Below are 23,049 nucleotides of genomic sequence, written 5' to 3' on the forward strand. Positions count from 1 at the left end.
ACAATACTTTACAGGATTATATCATGTAAAAAGCTTTAAAATACGTGTCGAATTCTAAATCCCAAATATAAACAACTCAGTAGCGAGTACTGAGTAGCTATAGGACTCCAGAGTCCAGCACACTGAAGCTCAATGGTTCTCTTAAAACTTTTCATTTTATGCTCCTCTTTTTGACCAGCTTCCAGTCCAATATAGCCCTTTTCATTTCATAACAAGTTTTGCTATCAAAGAAGACTTCAGTCACATGACTAGTTTCCTTTGAAACATAAAACAGAGGACAAAAATTCATGTTCTCCGAGAAAAGACTGAAAAATGCCTTTTGATAACTTATAATTTCCTTTCACCTTTTTACAATAGCAAGGCCTTCCTTGACATAGGAAAACAACGGAAGGAGGAACATAAAACAAGAAAGAAAGCACCCCTACTATGTTTAAAAACCAAATAGTTAATTCAAAAGCTCGAACTAGAGTTCACTAGACCATAACATTCTACCAATATACCCCATCTGCCAGTTCTTACCCTTTCTTATATTCATCCTATAATCTATGTTTATTGTTCTTTTCAGCAGCGAGTACCAACAAGCTTGAAACACCCTGAGTCCAGATATTGTGCTCCTTCTGGTTGCTGCATTCGAATTCAACCACTCCACGCGATACTGTTTTCAGCGCAAAGTATCTCCTGTCTTCACCACCCTCAAGCAAGTGCCGTCCCGGCCAAGCTGGCATATCTTTCAGCACCTCCAACACTATATCTACACAATTCAAAACGTAAATTAGAGATGAAATCATGATATTAAATACTTTGCAGGTGAAGAGCACCTCCAGTTCTCTAACATGATGATACAGTGGAAGTGCAGTAACAACTTACTCTTTTTCTTTTTAGTTATGGTCCCAGCAATATGTGTACTCTTCATCTTCAGTATAACCTGAAAAAAAGAGTATTTTAAGTTTTTAACTGCTTCAAGATACAATATATTAGGCATAATTTACAATGAATGATATATGAACAACACATAAAGCAGCTTCATTCATTTCAATCATGAATAACTTCATTTTTTTATCTCAAAATATTTTTGACTGGTCCACCTTTTTTTTCAAGCCTCGAATGATCATGATGTAAAAGTCCAGTCTGTTAATTCAACCAATCTTAAAAGGATACTTGAAAACTTTTCTTTTTCAGGCAAGGTTTGACAAATAATCGCAATTAACTCAATTCTTAAGCAGGAAAACGGAAAATTAAATATTAAAAAAATATATATCAACCTGGCCCATCTTGTTAATATAGACGGACACTTTCTTCCAATGAAGATCACCTGCATGATCCAAAACCATAATCAGCTACCACTATCATTAACATGCCAATAATTATTTTACAGCTGTTGTGATTTTCCAGCAATTCAATAAAAAATATATAAACAGGGGTCAGATGTGTCTAGATTTTACACTTTACTCAAACCAAACACCTGCCATAGTGCCATTTATATAGTTATGTTATATCTTATGGAAGTTTAATCTCATATGATCATATGACATAAGCAGAAATCAATTGTACAACAAAATATATATACACCTTTGCGCGTGCGCTTGAGGAGCTCACAACCTCTAGCAAGTAATTCTCGACTACAAATATCAACAAAATTCCCTTCAGAAACAAGCTCTCCACTGCATATACCATTACTTCCATGATTGCCACCAATATTAGTTCCTTTCTCTACAGGTATTACAGCAGCTACATTCCAGACATCCTTCAGTGCTCTAGCCTTCAATGTAGCAACACCACGCAGAGCTGCAACACAAAAACAGAAATTTGTTTAAACGTGGCTTCCAATACTAGTAGTCAATTACCATCTTCTAAACAAACACAAAATAAAGCTGAAAACTAATAGCAGTTAATTATCCTGCATACTAACTCTGCCTCCAGGATTTCCACATGCAAAGACTACTAAATACAATTTACATAGTCACCTGTAGCAGCAACTGCTGTTAAGGTCATAATGTCTCCAGCTGACCGTACACTAACTGCCGAACCAACAATTGTAGCCAGATGATCCCTCTCTGCACCCATTGCTTCGGCTGCCTCAACACACTGTGCAGCAACCAGTGTAGCTGCAGAAGCCACTGCCATGTCAGTTTTCGCCATCTCTTCATCTTTTCCAGTACCGGAAGAGGCAGCTGTAGCAGAAGCAATCGCTGCAACAGCTGCAGCAACCCCAGCCACTGAAACAGCAGCATGAATCTTAGCATTATGAGCTCTAGCTTCCTCTTTCTTTTTCTCTCGCCTGTCTTTTAACCACCTTCCCACTGTTTTTCCTCCCACAGAAGGGGCACCACCACCAGCATTTATACTCCTATACTGTGTGTTTACAGGATTATTCGCACGAAAATACTGCACAGTTCACACACACACACATATTAGTGTTAGTGGATAGTTCTGTAGACTGTCAAAGTGCAAACAACACAATTATCTTGAAAGCAATATTCCACTTAATAATGTCCTGATGAACACACCACAGCCAAGTTATATGACTTGCAACTTAGTGTGCCAGATTTGTCACCACTACAAAGTTGGTGCAATTTCATAAATGTTGTGATAAAGTGGGACCTACACCGCAACAATTGACTTCCGCTTGTTTATCTTCTTAGAACAATAGGGACCAATATGGGTCGTCTATTCATCATTCTAAACAGCATCATTCTTTGAAATCAAGCACATATTTTGAAGTTATGGAAAATAATCAATACATGTACAACCAAGTGACAAGTACTATTAATTTCTTACACTAACACAGATTTGTTAAAACAGAAGTAAAATTTTATATCAGTAAAGCGAGAACAAAATCATTAAAGATATAGAAAAATAGTGTTTTACAGTTCAGTCATAATGATCAAAGATATGATAAATATTCTTATAAGATTACAACTACAGAGGGAAGAGGGAAAGCATCTAATGTTTATACGGATCTTGGTTCAAAAAAAAGCTTCAACAGATTTCAAAATTTCATCTCTGATTTGAAGTTATAGCACTTCCATATCCATCAAAGCATGCAATTTTTGCACAATGAGAATTAGGCAAAAATCATAATAGTTCATATATGGGCGCGAGCATATGCATGTAACATATAGAAAAGATATTATTAAATATTTGAAGGACCTTGAGATCATGGGATGGGGAAATAGGAGGAGTATCAGTAACAGAGCTATTCAGAGGACCACTACTGTGTGATAATCTTCCAGATGTCCTTGGTGATACCTCCTGTTTTTTACACAAAACCAAAAATAAGAACCACTTTTTCAAAAAAAATTAGCTACAATCACTTTAATCACACCACTGTATAAGAAACAAAACCAACAAACAATCTATTTAATTTTGAGGCAACAATAGTAACATGATTCTTGAAGAACACCAAAAAATACTTATGCATAAAAAACCCAGAGAATACAACTTCACTTTTACCACAACTTGTGCATTTTCAAACTTTAATCTCCTTGGAAACATAAGTACTACTAAAGTCTGTGTACACAAAACACTGAAAGTAAATGTTTTTCAGATATTGATAGTTCCCAGATCACTTCATAAATCTTTTGATTTTCCCCAGAACACAGCCAATTTTTAGGCCTTATTGTCCATTGGATCAAAAATTTATATCCCAGATAAAAAATTTACTACCTCCGTCCCATTTTAATTGCTTTTGACTTTTTTACACGTATTTTAAGATGTTAAAAAAATCACATCTAAACATAATTATTTCTTATAAAATTTATATCAAATAAAAATTTAGAATCTAAACTTTTATTTGATATAAGAATTGAATTTTTTTATTAAGTGTAGATATTGTTTTTTTACACCTCAATATACGTGTCAGAAAGTCAAACATCAGTTAAAATGGGACAGAGGGAGTATTTTATTTATTGAAAACCATTTTTATGATCAAAAAATCAAATAAACAGTCAGAAAAATCCAAGAAGGTGGAAACAAAGCATATGTCAAACCAAACAAAAACTGAACTAAACTCAACTCAAACCCATAAATAACTTTGTCTGTATCTACAACAAACCAGAAAATACATACAAACTTATGTATGTATATATGTACATGCAAAAGCACTTACAGACATTATACGCTCCATAAGCTGCGAGGTTTCCGAGGAAGCAAACGAAAAGGGGTTGCCGGAAACAGTGGCCTCTTCATCGTCGGCGCCGGAGATATTCTCCAAAATGGTGCCGGAGGGCTTAACGGCGTCGTCGGTGACGGCGTTAGCTTTGAGGGTTTTGGAGACTTGGACGGAAGAGGTGCTCCATGAACGAGATAGAAACTCCATGAGCTCCATTGGAGTTTCTGGTGGCCGGAACTGAACCGGGTTCATTTTGGGAGAGATGAACCGGAGAGTTTTACAAGTGTGAGAGAAAATATAGCGGCAGATAAAATATATAGGAAGAGAGAGAGGGTGAGAGAGAAAAGTGTTTGCAATTACTGTATGGGTGTGCCCATGGGCACATGCTAAGCATTAACATTAATAAAATTGGAGGGTTTTGATTAGTGTGGTTGTTGTAATTGTAGGGGGGTCCACCATTATTAAAGAAGGTAAACCAATAGAAACCTTTCAATTTTATAAATTTTGGTGCTTAGTGTGTGCCCATAGGCACACCATAGAAAAACCGTTACTGTATATATAATGTGTGAGGGGAGTTCAGTGATTATGTATTTATGTGGGTCTTTCTTTTAGATATTATATAATAATAATAAAATTAAATGAAATTGGAGATTGAGAGGTAATGTGATAGGAAAAATTTATCTTTTTCTTATCTAAAATTATAAAACATTTATTATTATACTTGTCCAGACTCCATTATTTTAAAATTTTCCAATTTACTCGATTATTCCCGATTAATCCTTTGCAATATTGTCAAGTGATTCGATTTTTAAAATTCAATTAATCATTATAAGTTTTTCTTAATCAAAATACATATAATAATTTACTAAACTTAAAATACTATATCACTTTAAATATAAATAATTATAGAATTTATGATATATTAAATATATATTTGTTAACCAACAATTAATATAATAATGATTATATATTAAATAATATTTTAATATCATCTCCAATTTCCACTCTGATTAATCCTTCTGATTAGTGTCCGATTTTCGATTAAACCTAAAAACGATAGATCAACCAATTAATTAGGTTTGATTACCGATTTTTGTGATATTATATTTGTCTAACATTCTGTACCTAACTCGAAAAATTATCAACAAATAAAAATTCAGTAATGTACTTAATAGGTACTTCGACTATTGAAGATCAAGATATTAAAATCAACAAATACTCAATTAAACAAATGAGCTGATATCCCGGATATTTCAAAGTAGGATAATAATTTAATAATAAAATCCTATACATCATATAATGATTTTTTAAATAATTTACCTTTTCTCCAAGAAAAATATATTCATAATTGAGTATTACTTGTTGGGAACTCTACCGAATGGCAGCGAAATGGGCATTACGCTCGTATAATGATACTCCCCTAGAGCATGCTAGCACAATAATTATTGCAAATCATATGGAGGGGATTACAAATTATATGCTTATTGATGATTTAATGACCTCTATAAGGATATTGAGTTTTTATATTTAAATGGTTGAGAAAATATAGAAAAATATCATGCGGAGTCATTTCACTATATCTTGCACAATCGTGAATAGATGTATGTAATTATTGTAAGTTTGAAGATTATTATTTTTATCCTGAAATAAGCAAACATAGATATGGCAGTATGATTGCATAATTTACTTCTGAAAGTAGAGATGTGGGTTTAAATAGGGAGAAATCTTAACCAAAACAAATTCTAAAAAGCTATGATAAATTAAATGTGCCAAGTGCTAAATGTAACATCACATGTTGATCTTTCTTTGACAAGCACTCGACATCTCACGGTGATCAGATTCGAATGTTTATACAAATAGCAGATCGTAGATATTATTATATTGTGGATTCGGTTTCATCAAACAATAGTTTAGCACTCATTTTAACTGTGTTTCACGTGATTTAAAAATAATTTAATTTATCTTTTTCTGAAATATTTTAAATTATTTTTTCACAATTTAAAATCAATTCTACAACACTTTATTTGAACTATCAATGAAAAATTGAATATGCATGATCTCCATATATATAATCAAATAAAGGAGTAATGTTTTTTTTTTGAGCAAAAAGGAGTAATGTTTTAGTGAAAAGTTCAACTCTATAATGATTCTAAAGAAATTTCTTCTTTTTCATAATATAAGAACCTATTTTCTTTAAAAATACATTTTTAACGTATTTTTATCGAATTAAACAGTTAGAAAGTGGAGTTTTGATGGCTAATATCAAACTCCGTTTGTATTTATTTGCATGTCTTCTTCAGTCAATTGCGCTATGACTTAACCAAACAGGTCTGAACGAAGCAATGGATGACGGATGGGCAGCTTATTAATACAAACGGGGTTGGAAGTTGAAACAATGAAATCAGATTGGGAAAGCCTACTACATCAACATGGCGCGCCTATTATTCCCCGTATCCACCTCCATTTGATCATCGTTACTCATTTTGTAAGGCCATAGAGCACGACACACTGTTCAGATTCATAGTCATATTCAATGCATAAAGTTAACACAGTCGGCACATCTACTAATCCATTACACATAGAATCTCACGATAAAATATTTACAAGTATCCTTTTTTCCACATTTAGTTGGATGCGGAGAAAAAAGTACTTTTCTTAATACATATTATTATCAATAAATATAATATAGTGGACGAAAATAATGAAATCAAGTAATATTTTTATATTATAAAATTTTATTATTATTGAAAAACTTTAAATATGAAAAAATGATAAAAACATCCAAAAAGAAATGGAAAAGAATGGTTAGGACAAAATTGGAACTGAAAAAATTTACTACATAACTTTGACGATGAGTCCCATCTAAAAAGCAAAATTGGTACAAATTTTTAGGGAAATGTCAAAGTCGACTTCCATCCCTAACCTAACTAGAAAAAAGATAACCTTAATCGAAAATCATCTTAAATTTCCTTCATCGGCAAATCCGTGGGACTCGACTCCACCGACTCAAAGCTTGTGAATTGCACTAAATCTGAATAATGTTAAGAAATGGGCCATGGTCTTGAGACAAGTCCAAACAGTCGAATGGGTCATCAGAAGGGCCGATTCTCATCTGGACGGACTCATTAGTCAACCTCAAATATGCTGAGTGGATAACGTCTCCGAATTGAACAGCTTTACTTTGTATTTTCTCTATTTACTTTATTTTGCCGTACATTATCATTGTTTTTCTGTCTTATATCTGGTATTTCAAATATTTTTAATTTATTTAAAAATTCTTGATTAATCTTCGATCAATACCTAAAAAATATTTTATTGATTATATTTCAATATTACTAATGAATAATCATATGTTAATCAATTAGTTTCGATTTTTTTTCTTACAACCATACTTCTAACATTCTTCTTATTTAAAAGAGTAAAATACTAACAATAAATAAAAACGAACGAAAGGAGTGTATGTACATCATCTTCGAGAGATGAGAATGCAATTTAATTTCATACGATGTAAAGAATAATATAATGGATAGATCCACGTGAGCATGGGTCCGTCCGTACAGCTGTAGCATTGGCAATGGGTCGGAGGTTTTAACAACTACGTAGGCGGAAGGAAAGTGTGAGTGTCGCATTGTAGTGTACGTCCGTCACGTGGGCATTTGCCCCCAAGCTTATCGCCGAATATTAATGGCACTTGCATTATTAGTACTACTTACATCTCCAGCAGTTCAGAAGCTGCTGCAGGTTGTATATCACACATCTCAGACCGCCAACTGCTAAAGGATGACACCTGACATTATATCGGGACATGCACTTTCCTTCTTTCTTCCTTCCCAATGTTCACTACTCTCCGGTGTGGTGTTTTAGCTCGATTCTTAAACTCAATTTTTTATTCAGAAATCAGAAATAATTTATTTTTATTTGTATAAAAAGTTTATAGAATCTAAAATTTACAACGTCTAATCCCCAACAGCGTTCGTTATAATTGTTAGTGAAATTAGACATGTAAGACATTATATAAAATTTGCTCATGTAAGACATTTTGTTTCAATGGTATTGACTATATTGGTTGGCTATAATTTAGAAATAGTATATTATTAATATTTTAGAGTGTTAAAATAGAATATATCAATTAAATATAATAATAAATGATGTGCAATCTTCCTAAAGATTACGTACACACCTGTACAGGTTCGATAAATATAATCCTTTTCTCCAGAGAAGGTTGACTAAAATTATAGGTATGATAGGTATGATTGGAAGGTGAGTTTTTGGAGAGGTCGGCTGTATTTTTTAATTTTGATATGTCAACTCCCAATTTAGCCAAGGACCTTATATGGTTTGAAGATGCTCTGGGTTAGAATGTGAAAAATTAAAAATTCTATACTTTTTAGGCGACTTATTATTTTTAGAATTTGATTTTAGAAATGTAAAAGATCGTTTTAAAAGATAATCTATAAATTTTATTATTATATCAATTAATTTTATATTTGATATATATAATTTTCAAAAAAGTTATATAAATACGTAAAATAATTTAATTTTCATTTATAAATAATTTCTTACTTATAAACATAAAACATTTTTTAAATTAAACCAAGTAACTAGTTAACTCTAACACACGTTAAATGCCCTCATTCTTGTTCATTTAGTTGATAGTTCGAAAGTGACGGAACGGAGATTTTAAATAATAAGCTGATTCTAAATCTTTTATTCGAATTAAAATTGTTCACAAGGAAAAAAAATTCTTCAAGCCAGTCCAGACAAAAATACAAATCAGTCTCACACATGATTCCGCACTTGCAAAAATTAGTTGCATGATATCCCATCATCGTTCAATTGAGTTTTTTTATCATATGGTTAACAGTGAATTAGTTATAAACAATTCAAAGTGACAGTCCATGTTGGGAAAACCACACCATATTTTTTCCACTGGCGTTGCCTGGAATGTATAGAACACCACTCATTCTGTTTTCTTCATATGCAATGCCCAGAAACATAAAACACATTGCATTGAAACAGTGACTGACAATCCACAGAAATTATACGGACATTATTAATAACAAGAGAGTGCAGAGGGTTGGAGTATGCGCATGGGGGCGTGGCCTGAGTACGTCATAATTTCCCTTTGTGTATTCATCTTCTACTTGCATTTCAAAAGCTGCTTCTTGCACAAAACAAATGCCAGCTTTTGCTTTTGTCCCTTTCACGTTCTTTAATCTCTTCCTGCACCTGCCATTCAATTCATTTTCTGCTACCTGGAACACTGTAGTGTTCTCCCTCCTTCCCACATGCTGCATGATCGTTTAGGTAAACTGTATGCATGCATTTTGATTTTTTTAGATTTTTTTTTAATTTATTTTTTGAATGAAAGTTTAAACATAAAACTTTTATTTGAGAAAAAAATTAAAAAGTATAATCAAATTATATTTTATAGAAAGCTCAAAATACGTGCCAAAAAGTAAGGTAAAGAACCTTTAGGGTCGAGGGAATATGGATGTTTAGAATGAAGAGTTCGACACATGTCTTAACATTGTTATAAAATACAGTTTTATAAATTATTATTTTTATGAATAAAAATTAATATATTTTTCAGAAACAAATATTAAAAATAAATTACTAATTTCTATTTTCTAAAAATCTCATCATATATTTCAAGTAATGTAAAAAACTAATATAAATATTAGTAGAAAAAAGATGACATTTATTTTATGTCACTCATTTTTTCCTTTACACATGGATGAGTCAACGACACTCAATAATGAAATCATTTTGATAACATATTTTTATGGAATTATTAGTTTTCAGAGGCAGCTAGGGTCGGAATCCGTATTACAAAACGAATCGAGCAAGGCGAATATTATGAAAGTCTAAAGTCCACGATGAGTGAAAATTCGAGACCGGATCATAAGTTGAAATATGAAATTTGCTCAACAATATGACCACAGACGAAGAGAATGGCCGAATTAACAGCACTAAAATTCTGTGATTAATTAATCTCTTAATCAACGAAGAGCATATGAATCTTGAACAAGAATTTGCGTAATGAATGATGATAGTATAAACAATCGGTGGGGTTGAAATAAGACTAATGGCACCAATGCATTTAATAGGAGTGGAGCGACCGTCGAAATATACGTGGATATGCATGTAACATCTATTTAAGGGGGAACGCTGGTTGAGTGGAAGTGCGCGGGACATGCTAAAGTAAAATAGTTATGGTAAGTTGATGATGATATATTAATGGTGATCAAAACATTCCACCAACTTGCTCAGCTCGTGGCACCTCGTGATGTAGGGCTGTAATTCGAGTCAAGTTTAATCGAGTCGAACTGAGCCGGCTCGTTTAACTAATCGAGTCTATATCTCTGTCCGAATTTGACTCATTTAATTTCGTGAGTTGAGTCGAGCTGACTCATTTAGTTAAACGGACCGATTTTAACGAGCCAAGTGAGCCAACTCGTATAATTTTATACTTAATCGAGCCTAAACCTCTACTCAAACTCGGCTCGTTTATTTTCATGAGTCGAGTCGAGCCGGCTGGTTTAATTAAACGAGCCGAAACCTTTGCTCGAGTTCGGCTCATTTAACGAGTCGAGTCCAGTTAGACGAGTTCGAGCCGAGGGAGCTCGCGAGCAGCCTTATTCGAATTACAGCTCTATCTTGACGCCATTGAGCCGGTTTGTTCGGATTTTAAGTCATTGGTCTAAAATTGTCTCTCATTTGGATATTAGTTTCGGATATCATAAATGCGAGAAAAATAATTTTAAATATTAATCTTAAAGAAATAATGATCTTTATTTTTAAATTTGCAATCTAACATAATAGTCCGTTTATCCTTTTTTTTTTTCTTTTTCTTAACACTTATCGTCGAACGTTATTATCCTTTTCTTTCACAAATTAAATATTTATCTGACGTTAATAAATGATATTTTAGACTATTTTTCTTAACTTTCTTATTGTGGATATTAACTGTGGGTTTGTGACATTTAGAACTATTTTCCTTCTAACTTTAAGCTGAAATACGCTTGTTTGTAATAAGCCAAAAGTTAACTTAAAGTAAAAAAATAAAACAAAAATCGACTTAAAATCAGAAATAAGTCGAAAACTGAGTTATAACCGGAAGTTAGTTTGAGGTACTTATTTCCGTAACTTAGTTTTTTATTAACCTTTTTTTATAAAAGTTAGCCAAAAATCATAAATTATTCATAAATCACTTTTAATTTTATTATTATATTTTTAATAACTCATAAATCATTGATAAATAAAAATTATTCAAATAGACATTTTAAACTCTCAGTTTATCACATTTGGCTAAGTTTAAATTTGTGATTTATGACTTAAAATCGTATACCACACAATCAAATTATCCTAAACATTATGATAAATATATAATTTTATTTTCCGGCTAACCTGCCTATTTTCCTAATCTATATTGAAAATTATTTTGGAGCCTTTCAAAATATCAAACTTCCTGATCAAGATAACATCATTCTGTGTATGTCAAGCAGTAGTTGTCATCGAATGTTTGACATGTAATATCCAAAAAATTGTTAAGAGTTTATAGGTACTGATTTTAAGGCACGATCCTCAGTTGCCTTAAACTCGTTCGAGATGGGCCTCCAAAAAGACTACCGGGCTGAACTTAGAATCTTGGTGTCCGATCCAAACATTATGTTAAGTTGTTAATTAGTTGATGAATTTGGGCCTTCTGGAACAGTGAAGTGAAAGCAAAATCACACATAATGTTTGTGATTATTGTCGTTTTGTTTGATGTAAGGTTCTAGCGGTGGTTAGAGTCGGCAATTTTATTTCTTGGTGGAGTTGGTGTTAAAATATTACTTTTTTATTTGGTGATCACGCGACCTTTAAGGCCGTACCCATTCTCCCGTTTACTTTAGGTAAAATTACGAATCATAAAAAATATTAAAATGTCTAAAAATACTTTGGTGTTGTAAAATACTAGCTATAAAAGAATCACCAGAGAAATCTAAATTTAACAAGGAGAGTAAGAAGCTGAGCATAGAAAAGAAAGCTCGGAGTAGTTTTTCATTCACTGATACAAGCTCTATTTATAGCAAAGGAAAACACAAGAGCATTAAATGTTTTGTGATTTGTCTACTCCTATAACATAGCCCTACTATAGCATTACTATTCTATCTTTGAATGCATGCACTCATGACAGTCAATTTATAACACTCCCCTTTGATTGTCATGATAGTGCGGATCATAGATTGCCTCGTTAAAACCTTGTCAAAGAAAAACCCAGTGGGATAAAAACTTTAACGAAGGAAAAAGAGTACAATCTCCCCTTGGAAGACAACATCAATCAGTGATGTTTTGTTGCAGCATATCCTTGAGTCGACGCATTCCAATGTTACGTTGTAGCTTTACAAATGTTGAATTCGGCAACGATTTTGTGAATAAGTCTGCAAGGTTGTCACATGATCGAATTTGTTGTATATCAATTTCACCATTCTTTTGAAGCTCATGAGTATAAAAGAATTTTGGTGAAATGTGCTTCGTGCGGTCTCCTTTGATATATCCTTCCTTGAGTTGATCAATGCATGCAATGTTATCCTCAAACATAACAGTAGGACTTCTCGTGATATCCGGTAATCCACACGATTCTTGAATATTCTTGATAATAGATCGCAACCAAACACATTCTCTACTGGCTTCGCGTATTGCAATTAGTTCTGAATGATTTGTTGAGGTTGCTACTGTAGTTTGCTTCGTGGATTTCCAGGCAATGGCTGTAGCGCAATATGTGAATACATATCTTTATCTGGTTCTAAAGATCTAACCACCATTGGAGTAGTCAACGGATGAGATTTATCCATGTAAAATCTGCTCAAAACCTTTTCTGTATATGTAGATTGGTGGAGGAAAATTCCCGATGACAAGTGCTCGACTTGTATACAAAGACAATACTTTGTCTTCCCAAGATCTTTCATTTCAAACTCTGTCTTTAGATATATGACAGCTTCATCAACCTCTGTAGCTGAACCTACAAGGTTTAAATCATCCACATATACAACAATAATCACAAAACCAGATTGTGATTTTTTGATAAAAACACATGGACAAATTTGATTACTAATATACCCATTCTTTTCTAAATAACGACTAAGTCTGTTATACCACATACGACCAGATTGTTTCAATCCATACAATGATCGTTGAAGTTTAATGGAGTATATATGACGAGGTTTCTTGAACTCATCCATTTTTAATCCTTCAAGGATTTTCATAAAAATATCACTATCAAGTGATCCATATAGGTATGCAGTAACAACGTCCATAAGACGTGTTTCCAATTTTTCTTTAGATGCCATACCTAATATAAAACGAAAAGTAATTCCATCCATTACTAGCGAGTATGTCTCATGATAATCAATGCCAGGCCTTTGAGAAAACCCTTGTGCTACAAGTCGGGCTTTATATCTCACAATTTCATTCTTTTCATTTCGTTTTCTTATGAATACCCATTTATTCCCTAACAGGGTTCACACCGATTGGTGTCTGGACAACAGGTCCAAATACTTCTCTTTTGCGCAATGAATTTAATTATGTTTGAATTGCGTCTTTCCATTTTAGCCAGTCTTTTCTTCGACGGCATTCATCCACACTTTGTGGTTCAGGATCTGAATTTATGTCGACATCCAATGCCGCTGAATACACAAATACATCATCGATTATGGCTTTACTTCGATCCCATAATTTCATATCATGCACATAATTTATTGAAATTTCATGATTGTTTAATCCCGAATCTTCAGGGACGGGAATCTCTTCAGGAGATAATACCACTTCAGGGGTATTTGCTTCTTCTGGAGCATGTGCCACTTCAGGGGCAATTTTCTTTGTTTTTCTTTTTCTTGGTGCAACATCCTTTGCACCGACCGGTCTACCACGCTTCAGGCGTGGCTTTGATCCTGCAACCGATTCTTTTGTGCTTGATTTCTGAATTGGTATATCTATTCTAGCTGGAGTGTTTACTGTAGGTATATGAGATTTTATTACATTTCTAGAATCGTTAAATGCGTCAGGCATTTGGTTTGCGATATTTTGCATATGGATAATTCTTTTAACTTCAAGTTCGCATTGACCGGTACGTGGATCTAGAAAATGTAATCCTGATGCATTCCATGTTATGTCAGGATTAACCTTATTCACATGTTTATCTCCCCCTTAAGGGAGGAAACAAAGACTCGTCAAAATGACAATCTGCATATCGTGCAGTAAATAAGTCTCCAGTTAGTGGTTCAAGATATCTAATTATTGATGTTGAATCAAAACCAACGTAGATTCCTATTCTTCTTTGAGCTCCCATCTTCGATCTCTGTGGTGGAGCAATAGGTACATATACAGCACTTCCGAAGATTTTGAAGTGAGAAATATTAGGGATTTGACCAAGTACCAGCTGTAGTGGAGAATGTTGGTTATAGGCAGTTGGTCTAATCCTAATAAGATTAGCAGCATGAAGTATTGCATGACCCCAGATAGATGTGGGTAATTTTGCTTTCAATAACAACGGTCTTGCAATAAGTTGAAGTCGTTTGATAAAGGACTCAGCTAATCCATTTTGTGTATGTACATGAGGAACTAGGTGTTCAACTGAAATTCCTACAGACATGCAATAGTCGACAAAAGTTGCAGAAGTGAATTCGCCGGCATTGTCTAAACGAATTGATTTAATACAATGATCAGGGAATTGAGCTCGCAATTTGATTATCTGGGCAAGTAATTTTGCAAAAGCATCATTACGAGTTGAGAGAAGACAAACATGTGACCATCTAGTTGAGGCATCGATTAGTACCATGAAGTACCTAAATGGACCAGATGATGGGTGGATAGGTCCACATATGTCGCCTTGGATCCTTTCTAGAAAACTTGGACTTTCAAGCTTAACTTTAGTAGGAGATGACTGGGTAATAAGTTTTCCTAAAGAACATGCTGAACATGGAAGGTCATTTTTAGAAAAAACTTTAAGATCTCTAAAAGGATGTCCAGTGGAATTTTCTATAATACGACGCATCATAGAGACTCCAGGATGACCTAATCTTTCATGCCAAAGGGTAAATGATTTTGGATCTATGAGTTTGGAAGCAATGACATTGTGTGACTCAATGGTTCTGATTTTCATCATATATAATCCTGAGGAAAGTGAGTGAAACTTTTCTAAGATTTTCTTGTTGCTAGAATTAGCAGAAGTGATAAGGAGATATTCTTTACCAGCAGTCTGATATCTTTAAAACTAAGAAGATTTCTAGTGGACTTACTAGAAAATAATGCATTTGGAATATGTAGGTGTGTACCATTAGGTAAGATGAAACTAGCTTTACCAAAACCTTCGATTATATTAGATACGCCGGAAATCGTTCCAACTTGAGCTTCAGATTTGGTTATATGGGTAAAGTATTTTCGATTCTGTAGAATTGTATGAGTTGTACCACAATCAGCAATGCATATATCTTCAGTTATCATTCTGTATATAATTAAGAAACATAATTTATAATTTATTTAATAAAAACATATAACACATTACATAGTTCAAAATAAAGCACACAGTACACATTAGTAACTATAGTAATTCGGACCATTAATGCTCATTCCTCCGGTTGCTAATAATTCTATGAAACTAATCCTCAGCCTCCCACATGGGAGTTTCGTTAGATTCATTAGGACCATTAACGCTTATTCCCCCACTTGATATTATAAGAGAATCATCTAAGTTGTTGGCGAAATTGGTTTCCATCATTTTTCCTTTCGATCTTTTAGATGACTGATATAAATCAACAAGATGTTGTGGGATATAACAATTATGTGACCAATGCCCTTCCATTCCACACTTGTGGCATACATTGTCAGTTTTCCCTCCTTGTGGTGCCTTTCTTTTGTTCTGTGTTTCAGGTTGCCACTTCTGGTGACCAGAACTATTATAAGGAGGAAAATGCCCACGACCACGGCCTCGTCCACGGTAGCGACCATGGCCTCGTCCACCTCTATGCCCTTTTCCACGTACATTCTGCTGGAATGTCGTGTTATTTACTTCTGGTAAAGGGGCAGATCCCGTTGGACGGGATTGATGATTCTTAATCACCAATTCATGATTCTGCTCGGCAACAAGGAGGGTTGAAAGGAGATCCCCAAACTTGGTAAACTTCCGCTCCCTGTACATCTCGGCTAAGTTGATATTATTGGGATGAAAAGTGGATAGTGTTTTGTCGATCTTTCTTTTCTCAGTAACGACCTCACCACACATAATGAGCCTAGAACTTATTTTGAATAGGGCAGAGCTATATGCCCGAACACTCTTAAAATCTTGAAGTCTTAGATTAGCCCAATCATTTTCAGCCGCAGGTAGATAAACTAGTTTCTGATGATCGAACCTATCCTTTAGATTTTCCCATAAAATAAAGGGATCCTCGACTTCTAGGTACTCAGATTTTAAATCTTCATGCATGTGGTGTCGGAGAAAAATAATAGAGGTAAAATTTTCTTCGACCGTGTATGTGTTTTCTGCCTTTATTGTGTTGCTTAATTTCTTTAAACCCAAGTGCAACTTTACATCTTGTACCCACGATAAATAATTCTCCCCAGAAATGTCCAACGCAACGAACGACAAGTTTGTAAGATTTGTCATTATAATCTGAATTTAACACCAAAATTATTAACTTAAACTATCAATGTAAATATTACATAAAATCCTACTGAATCTGGTGCGTTAACAAGTAAGCAATAATAAATGTGTACATCATTATTATCATCGATATTATGAATAGATCTATATATAAAATGACAAATGGATTTTCACCCGCCATACGGACGTCTGCGTATACAGGTTATCTCCAACCAACAATATTTAAGTGGAAAATCCTGCATAAGTTAGTTAGGGCACAAAATTTATTATCCGATATGCAGGCAATTTATAAATCAAGGTTCCCACTATATTTCGGTATTACCCAAAATTAAATGGTACCGTAAATAGACGGTGCTCCGGCCATATGTAGTTAAAATATTAGTAGAGGGTGTAACCACGTCTACTCCAGTCATATTTATAAATTATTAGTAGAGGGTGTAACCACGTCTACTAAGGTTATATATATATTTAAATTATTTGTAGAGGGTATAACCACGTCTACTATATATATGTACATTTGAATAACATTATACCTTCTCAGTTCCGGCAGGGCTTCGTGCTGATAACGTGTTGTAAAATACTAGCTATAAAAGAATCACCAAAGAAATCTAAATTTAACAGAAGGAGAGTAAGAAGCTGAGCATAGAAAAGGAAGCTCGGAGTAGTTTTTCATTCACTGATACAAGCTCTATTTATAGCAAAGGAAAACACAAGAGCATTAAATGTTTTGTGATTTGTCTACTCCTATAACATAGCCCTATTATAGCATTACTATTCTATCTTTGAATGCATGCACTCATGACAGTCAATTTATAACATTTGGTAAAATTACAAGTCATAAAAAATATTGAAATGTCTAAAAATACTTTGACATCAGACTACAGACAGTCAGACAGCTAGTCTAAAGCATATCATACTTCTAGCAAAAAAAACGCTGAACGGGGAAAATTCAGGATTCTTTTTCAGCTGAACGTATAGTCGTATACTACTAAAATATGTATGTCAGGGACTCGAACCCCAAACTATATTGGAAATTTGTAGAGCAATAATGTCCAGACTATTAAGCATTCTTATAAACTATTCCTCACCTCCCTGGCTCCTTCTGCAGACTGCAGCTAATTTCTATTATTCCATAAGCATCCCATCAGCTTAACAATAGCAAAGCTATCTACCAAAATCTCAACTATATGCAACACAAAAATGTAACAAACCTCAGATCTTCTCTTTTTATTCAACTATATGCTACTTGTATAATAAAAACCAACAATACCACCATTGTTAACTGTTCGACGATCCCTACTGGCATTGCAGAAGCTGCAAATGTAAAGATCACATTGAATTAAAACCTCTTATAATGAACAAACCAGTTTCTGTTCAAATGAACAAAACCTTAGGAACTATAATTGCTAAAGATATAGAGAGTGAAAACAGAAAAAGAAAGACATTGCAGTCATGATATGTCGCACCTCTATTAGAATTTTTATCAGGCAAAGTTGATGGTGAAGCAGATGACGATGGTTTCAATATTGAGATCCCAAGATTTGCACAGTCCGCTCCAAGTGCACCTTATATGAGATATATTCTTAGTAAATACAATCAAAATTTACGACACTGAGCAAGAATATGATTGAATTTTTTCGGCATATTTCTTGCTTCTTACAATCTCTCAAGCATGGCAAATAAGTGGCGTTGAGCAGATTATAGTAATCTTTTTCACATTGACAAGTGTATTGAAATTGGGCTGTCTTGTTACATTTGCCTCCTCCGCAGTCAGCCCAACGACAAGCTACAATAGAGCAGAATCATGGACTGAATATGCTTAAACTAAAGTATAGGAATCAGGAAATACACAAATATAATTAACCACAGATGAAAGAGGTTTATTACGATCAAAAATTGATGCATTAGTTGGTTTGTCTTCATCCTGAACAGGGGCAGGAGCGGGGGCTTTTGTGTGTGTGCAAGAATAGTCCATGCTACCTGAAAATCAATTCAAACTATCCGCATCAAGATGACAACAAAATCCATCTGAAATTAATAGTTTATACATATACTTGAACGATCAGTTCCTGACTACGAGTCTAGTACAGTACAAGATGTCCGGTGACAAATTAAATTATTTTATATTCGACTTTGGCATATAGCAGATTAATTATTTATAATCTTCGACTCTGGCTATTATAACTCTAACTTGTGCAGACATAGTAGACCTGATTATGGCATAGCAAGAGTCTTGATCTAAAAGGAAATGAAAAATTAATATTAGTTTGGTTTTCTTTGACCTGTTATGATTCATACAAGAATCTGTCCTCTTTAGATATATTTACATATACACAGTCCACATGCTACATCGACTAAAAAACTTGAAAGCAAAAAGTGAAAATGTCTAAAGCGTAAAATGGCTAAAGGTTTTTACACAATCATTTTGAAGGACATACTATAAAGATTGGGTAATGTTTAAATATTACAACGCCACTGCTAATGCTAGGATAGGGAAATCCACTGGGAATATGACGGAAATATTCGTCACTGCTTGCCCTCAGTTAAGTATGATACAAAGCAGTATATTTGAATCAACCAAGGAGTACTTGCTAGCTAATACTCACGAGAAACTACATCCCAGATCTATATAGTTAGGCAAAACCTCCGTAACTCCACTAGACAATGAGTTTTATTCTGCTTAATCAACATCAGAGATTTGTTTCTCTCTGTTTTTCGAAGCAACCAGTAACTTAACATCTCTATGACTGTAATGAAACCATACATATTCCTACAAAGATACAATCCAAAACATATGCTGTATTCACTCTCTAGAAACTTTCTAAAATGAAGTTACCTAAACAAGTTGACCTCTCAGTCTTATAGTAACATATAGTCATATTCCACTACAATACTTGGCCTATTAATTCTACAAACATTCCAATTCGCGAGCCCAATAATTCCCAAATTTGATCATCAAGTCAACAAATACATGGATACAGAGATACTGATGCAAACATAAATAATCGGAACTCGAAACAGAGAGAGAGAGAGATTTACAATTGGGGATGATACAAGGGAGAAACCTAAAGTCCCCATCATCGTCCGAGAAAGATTGCTTCCAACCAGGCTCACACTCACAACTAAAAAAGAAAGTGCTATTTTGCGAAGCTTTGCAACTCCCTTTCCCACATTCTACAGCTTTACAAACGTTATCTACACAAAATCATAACAAACACACACATTCAAACTCACACAACCATCATACATTTGTAAAAAGCCCATGAATATATAAAACCTCAAAGCATGCATCATCAGAATAAACTGAACTAAACAAAATAAAAATTAACCATGAAGAGATAAACATAAAGTTACCAAATATAGGAGAGAAGATCGGAGCCAGATTCAAGTCATCAATAGTGTCACACCAGCAAGTTTGCAAGAAAAGAAACAGTAAAGCTACAAAAATGAAAGTTGTTGTATGTGCCATGGCTGCGAATCTGCAGATCACTTGCTGAGGAAGAGGACAACAAGAAGATGCACTTTGTGTACGTGACTTTATCTATGTGTGTAATAATGTGTATAAATATAATTTATTAATGGTTAGAAGTTGCTGTATATTAATGACACTTTTTTTAGACGCGGGATATTAGTTTCTCGTTAGATTTTCTAGTGTGTAGCTTTCCAACCGTCCCTATTTAATGTCTTTGACATTTTTTTAGCCTTTAGGCCTTTCTTTTTGGATTTTATTTTTTTCCAAACACCACATGTGTACACATATTTAGAACTGGTATGCAACGTGGCAAATCTACTTTTTAAGGACGGGACATCGAGTGGATGGGAGAGTGTTATAACTTATATCCATCCCGATCTCCGAACAAAACCCAATCTTCATTACCGGATCGATCTTCGTCAAGGATTTTTTTTTTTCTCCATCCACGGACCAAACAGGATTTGGGAATATCCGCGATGATTCAGGAATTTTAATTTGAACAAAAATTTATATTTAAATACAACTACTCTCCTTTTATTAATGCACACTTTTAAAAATAATTTTAATAAGGCTAGTATCACGTTTCTTCCTTTCTTATATTATCTTAGATGAATCACTTAAGTCGGTGAACATGATTGGTGATCCTAATGATCCAGGTCGAAGATGAATTACTACCTCCATCCCAAATTAGATGAGCTCATTGACTTTGGGCACGGATTTTAAAGTCCATTGACCGCATAACTACATTACTTATTTTTGAAATTTTATTTTTTCAAATAAAAATTTAAATATAAAATTTTCATTTACATAAGAAAAATTTTAAAAATAAATTTCGAAACTATACGGTCAATGCATCTTAAGTTACATGCCTAAAATCAACTAGCTCATCTAATTTGGGATGGAAGGAGTATATTACATAATCACGATTTTATAGACGACCCAATACAAGATACAACACTGATACAAGTGGTCATCAACAGTTTCACCCAATAATAATGCCAATCCCAAACAATGTTTTAATGCCGGAAAGGCCAGGGCCCGGTAAAAAGTGAACCAACTATGTTTTGAACAAATTAAACAAACATCGAATGGACCCTGACAAAAGAAAACATGCAATGGACTGGGCTTTAAATAACAGTGACCGGGCTTGAAAGACAAAAGTTGCTGGACAGTTCTCTTGACCATGGACCTGCTAGAGTGCTAGTGCTCGAATACATTTTCCTAATCAATTTTTTACAAAGTCTTTTTGAAACAAATTTTTTACAGTTAATTATCCATTTTTTTTCATACATACCATTCAATTCTATCCAATTTTTTCCATTATTTGATACATATTTTAAGATTTCTACAAATTATAATTTATTTTTTTTAATTTGTTTTGTTTCTGAATAAAAATGTAAATAATATATTTTTTTTCAGAGAGTTGAAAAACAGTTGAAAATAATTTATGAAACCATAAATTTTAAAATTATTAAAATAATTGCTGAATCATCTCTCCTAAAAAATATATACTCCATAATCTACGGAGGGAGTAGCATAATATATGACAAAAGTTTTATCTTACAAGAAAGTTTGAGTGAATTTTTCTCTGGAATTACGTTTATTATGCCAACCTAAACACGGCATTTTAGGTGATATCAAAATCACGGGCTCAAAGGCCCCTACTAGTATGAAAGCATCACGGATTGTAAATTCAAGTACTCCCGTCAACATACAACAATCCTTGTATTTTTGTCAAGTACGTAGCGGGGAATATTTTAGCAAGGATTTATTGATTACGATGGTTACATATATGTACACAGTGTTATTAAAGATTTTGGAGAAACCGTAACATTTAGGACCACTCGAATGGAAGACGAAATGTTGGTGGTAGATGTGGCCAATTTTGAGCACCAAACAACATGTCATTACCCATACAAATTGTTAGAATCATAGAAGAATACCAATGTGCTACAGACACTAATCATCAATCCAGTATTGCCAAATATAAAAAAATGTATACGGCGTTTGTGTCGATGTGTGTAGCTTGCTTTATATCACCATCTTATGACAATGTGTTGAAACTCATGGTTTGTTTGTTTTTTGCTAGACACGTCGTACACTCGTACCCATATCAACTACCGAATCCAATGCACTCCCACCTTCACACCGAAGTTACGGGCCGTTTGGGTGTGCTTATTGTTTAAAGTAAAAAAAGTGAAGTAAGAAATTAGAAGTTAATTAAGATTACGAGTGATTAAAGTATTTGAGAAAATAGATTATGAGTGATTAAAGTGTTTGAGAAAATAGTAGAAGTCATGAAACACCAGCTGTATATTATATTTGAACAGTATTTATCTCATGTATTATCTATATAACAAACTGACTAGTAGACCACAAGTTAAATATCAACTTGAAGACCCTCATTTTTCATACCCACATTTTTTACACCACCCATTGGACGGTTTGAAACATTAGCTAGTTACTATGTGATAGACTCATGAGCTGTATTCTATGAATTTTCCCCATATTATGTATTCTAAAATTTAGAAAATATATTAGAATTTTAATATTTAACTAGAGTTTTAAATTATTTTATTAAATTTATGATATCCAATTAAGATTTTACATCATGTTTAGAAGTTTGATAATTATATAATTTGGATTTTTAAATTCATTAAAATATGATAATATGGAAATGTTTGATGAATTTTTTTACACTTACGAGTTTTGTGGGTTGCTCAATATATTTTATATTTTTCTAAATCCCGTCATAAAGCCTACGGTGTTTGTGCCTCAAATCCTAAGAATTCTACACCAATTTTTTTTTTTTAGAAATCAGTA

At 33.6% G+C, this 23,049-nt stretch overlaps 3 protein-coding genes across 3 annotated transcripts; all 3 read right to left on the bottom strand.

The window, feature by feature from the left end:
• Positions 1 to 303: 303 nt before the first annotated feature.
• Positions 304 to 4,448, bottom strand: LOC108197177 (VAN3-binding protein). The gene is made up of 7 exons (XM_017364714.2): positions 4,109 to 4,448; positions 3,151 to 3,252; positions 1,965 to 2,385; positions 1,570 to 1,785; positions 1,263 to 1,312; positions 868 to 925; positions 304 to 751 (listed from the first exon to the last, which is right to left on the bottom strand). Exons 1-7 carry the CDS (start codon positions 4,361 to 4,363, stop codon positions 537 to 539), a joined length of 1,317 nt encoding a protein of 438 aa, XP_017220203.1. The 5' UTR covers positions 4,364 to 4,448; the 3' UTR covers positions 304 to 536.
• Positions 4,449 to 15,752: 11,304 nt separating this feature from the next.
• Positions 15,753 to 16,757, bottom strand: LOC108197715 (uncharacterized). The gene has a single exon (XM_017365404.2). It carries the CDS (start codon positions 16,755 to 16,757, stop codon positions 15,753 to 15,755), a length of 1,005 nt encoding a protein of 334 aa, XP_017220893.2.
• Positions 16,758 to 17,737: 980 nt separating this feature from the next.
• LOC108197716 (uncharacterized) lies at positions 17,738 to 20,307 on the bottom strand. Its single transcript, XM_017365406.2, has 7 exons — positions 20,109 to 20,307; positions 19,794 to 19,949; positions 18,642 to 18,734; positions 18,415 to 18,540; positions 18,221 to 18,319; positions 17,966 to 18,068; positions 17,738 to 17,876 (listed from the first exon to the last, which is right to left on the bottom strand). The coding sequence occupies exons 1-6, from the start codon at positions 20,221 to 20,223 to the stop codon at positions 17,986 to 17,988; spliced, it is 672 nt and encodes a 223-aa protein (XP_017220895.1). The 5' UTR covers positions 20,224 to 20,307; the 3' UTR covers positions 17,738 to 17,876; positions 17,966 to 17,985.
• Positions 20,308 to 23,049: the final 2,742 nt, after the last annotated feature.

Source organism: Daucus carota, chromosome 8 (genome assembly GCF_001625215.2).
Source record: "Daucus carota subsp. sativus chromosome 8, DH1 v3.0, whole genome shotgun sequence".
In the NCBI taxonomy this organism is placed as follows: Eukaryota; Viridiplantae; Streptophyta; class Magnoliopsida; order Apiales; family Apiaceae; genus Daucus; species Daucus carota.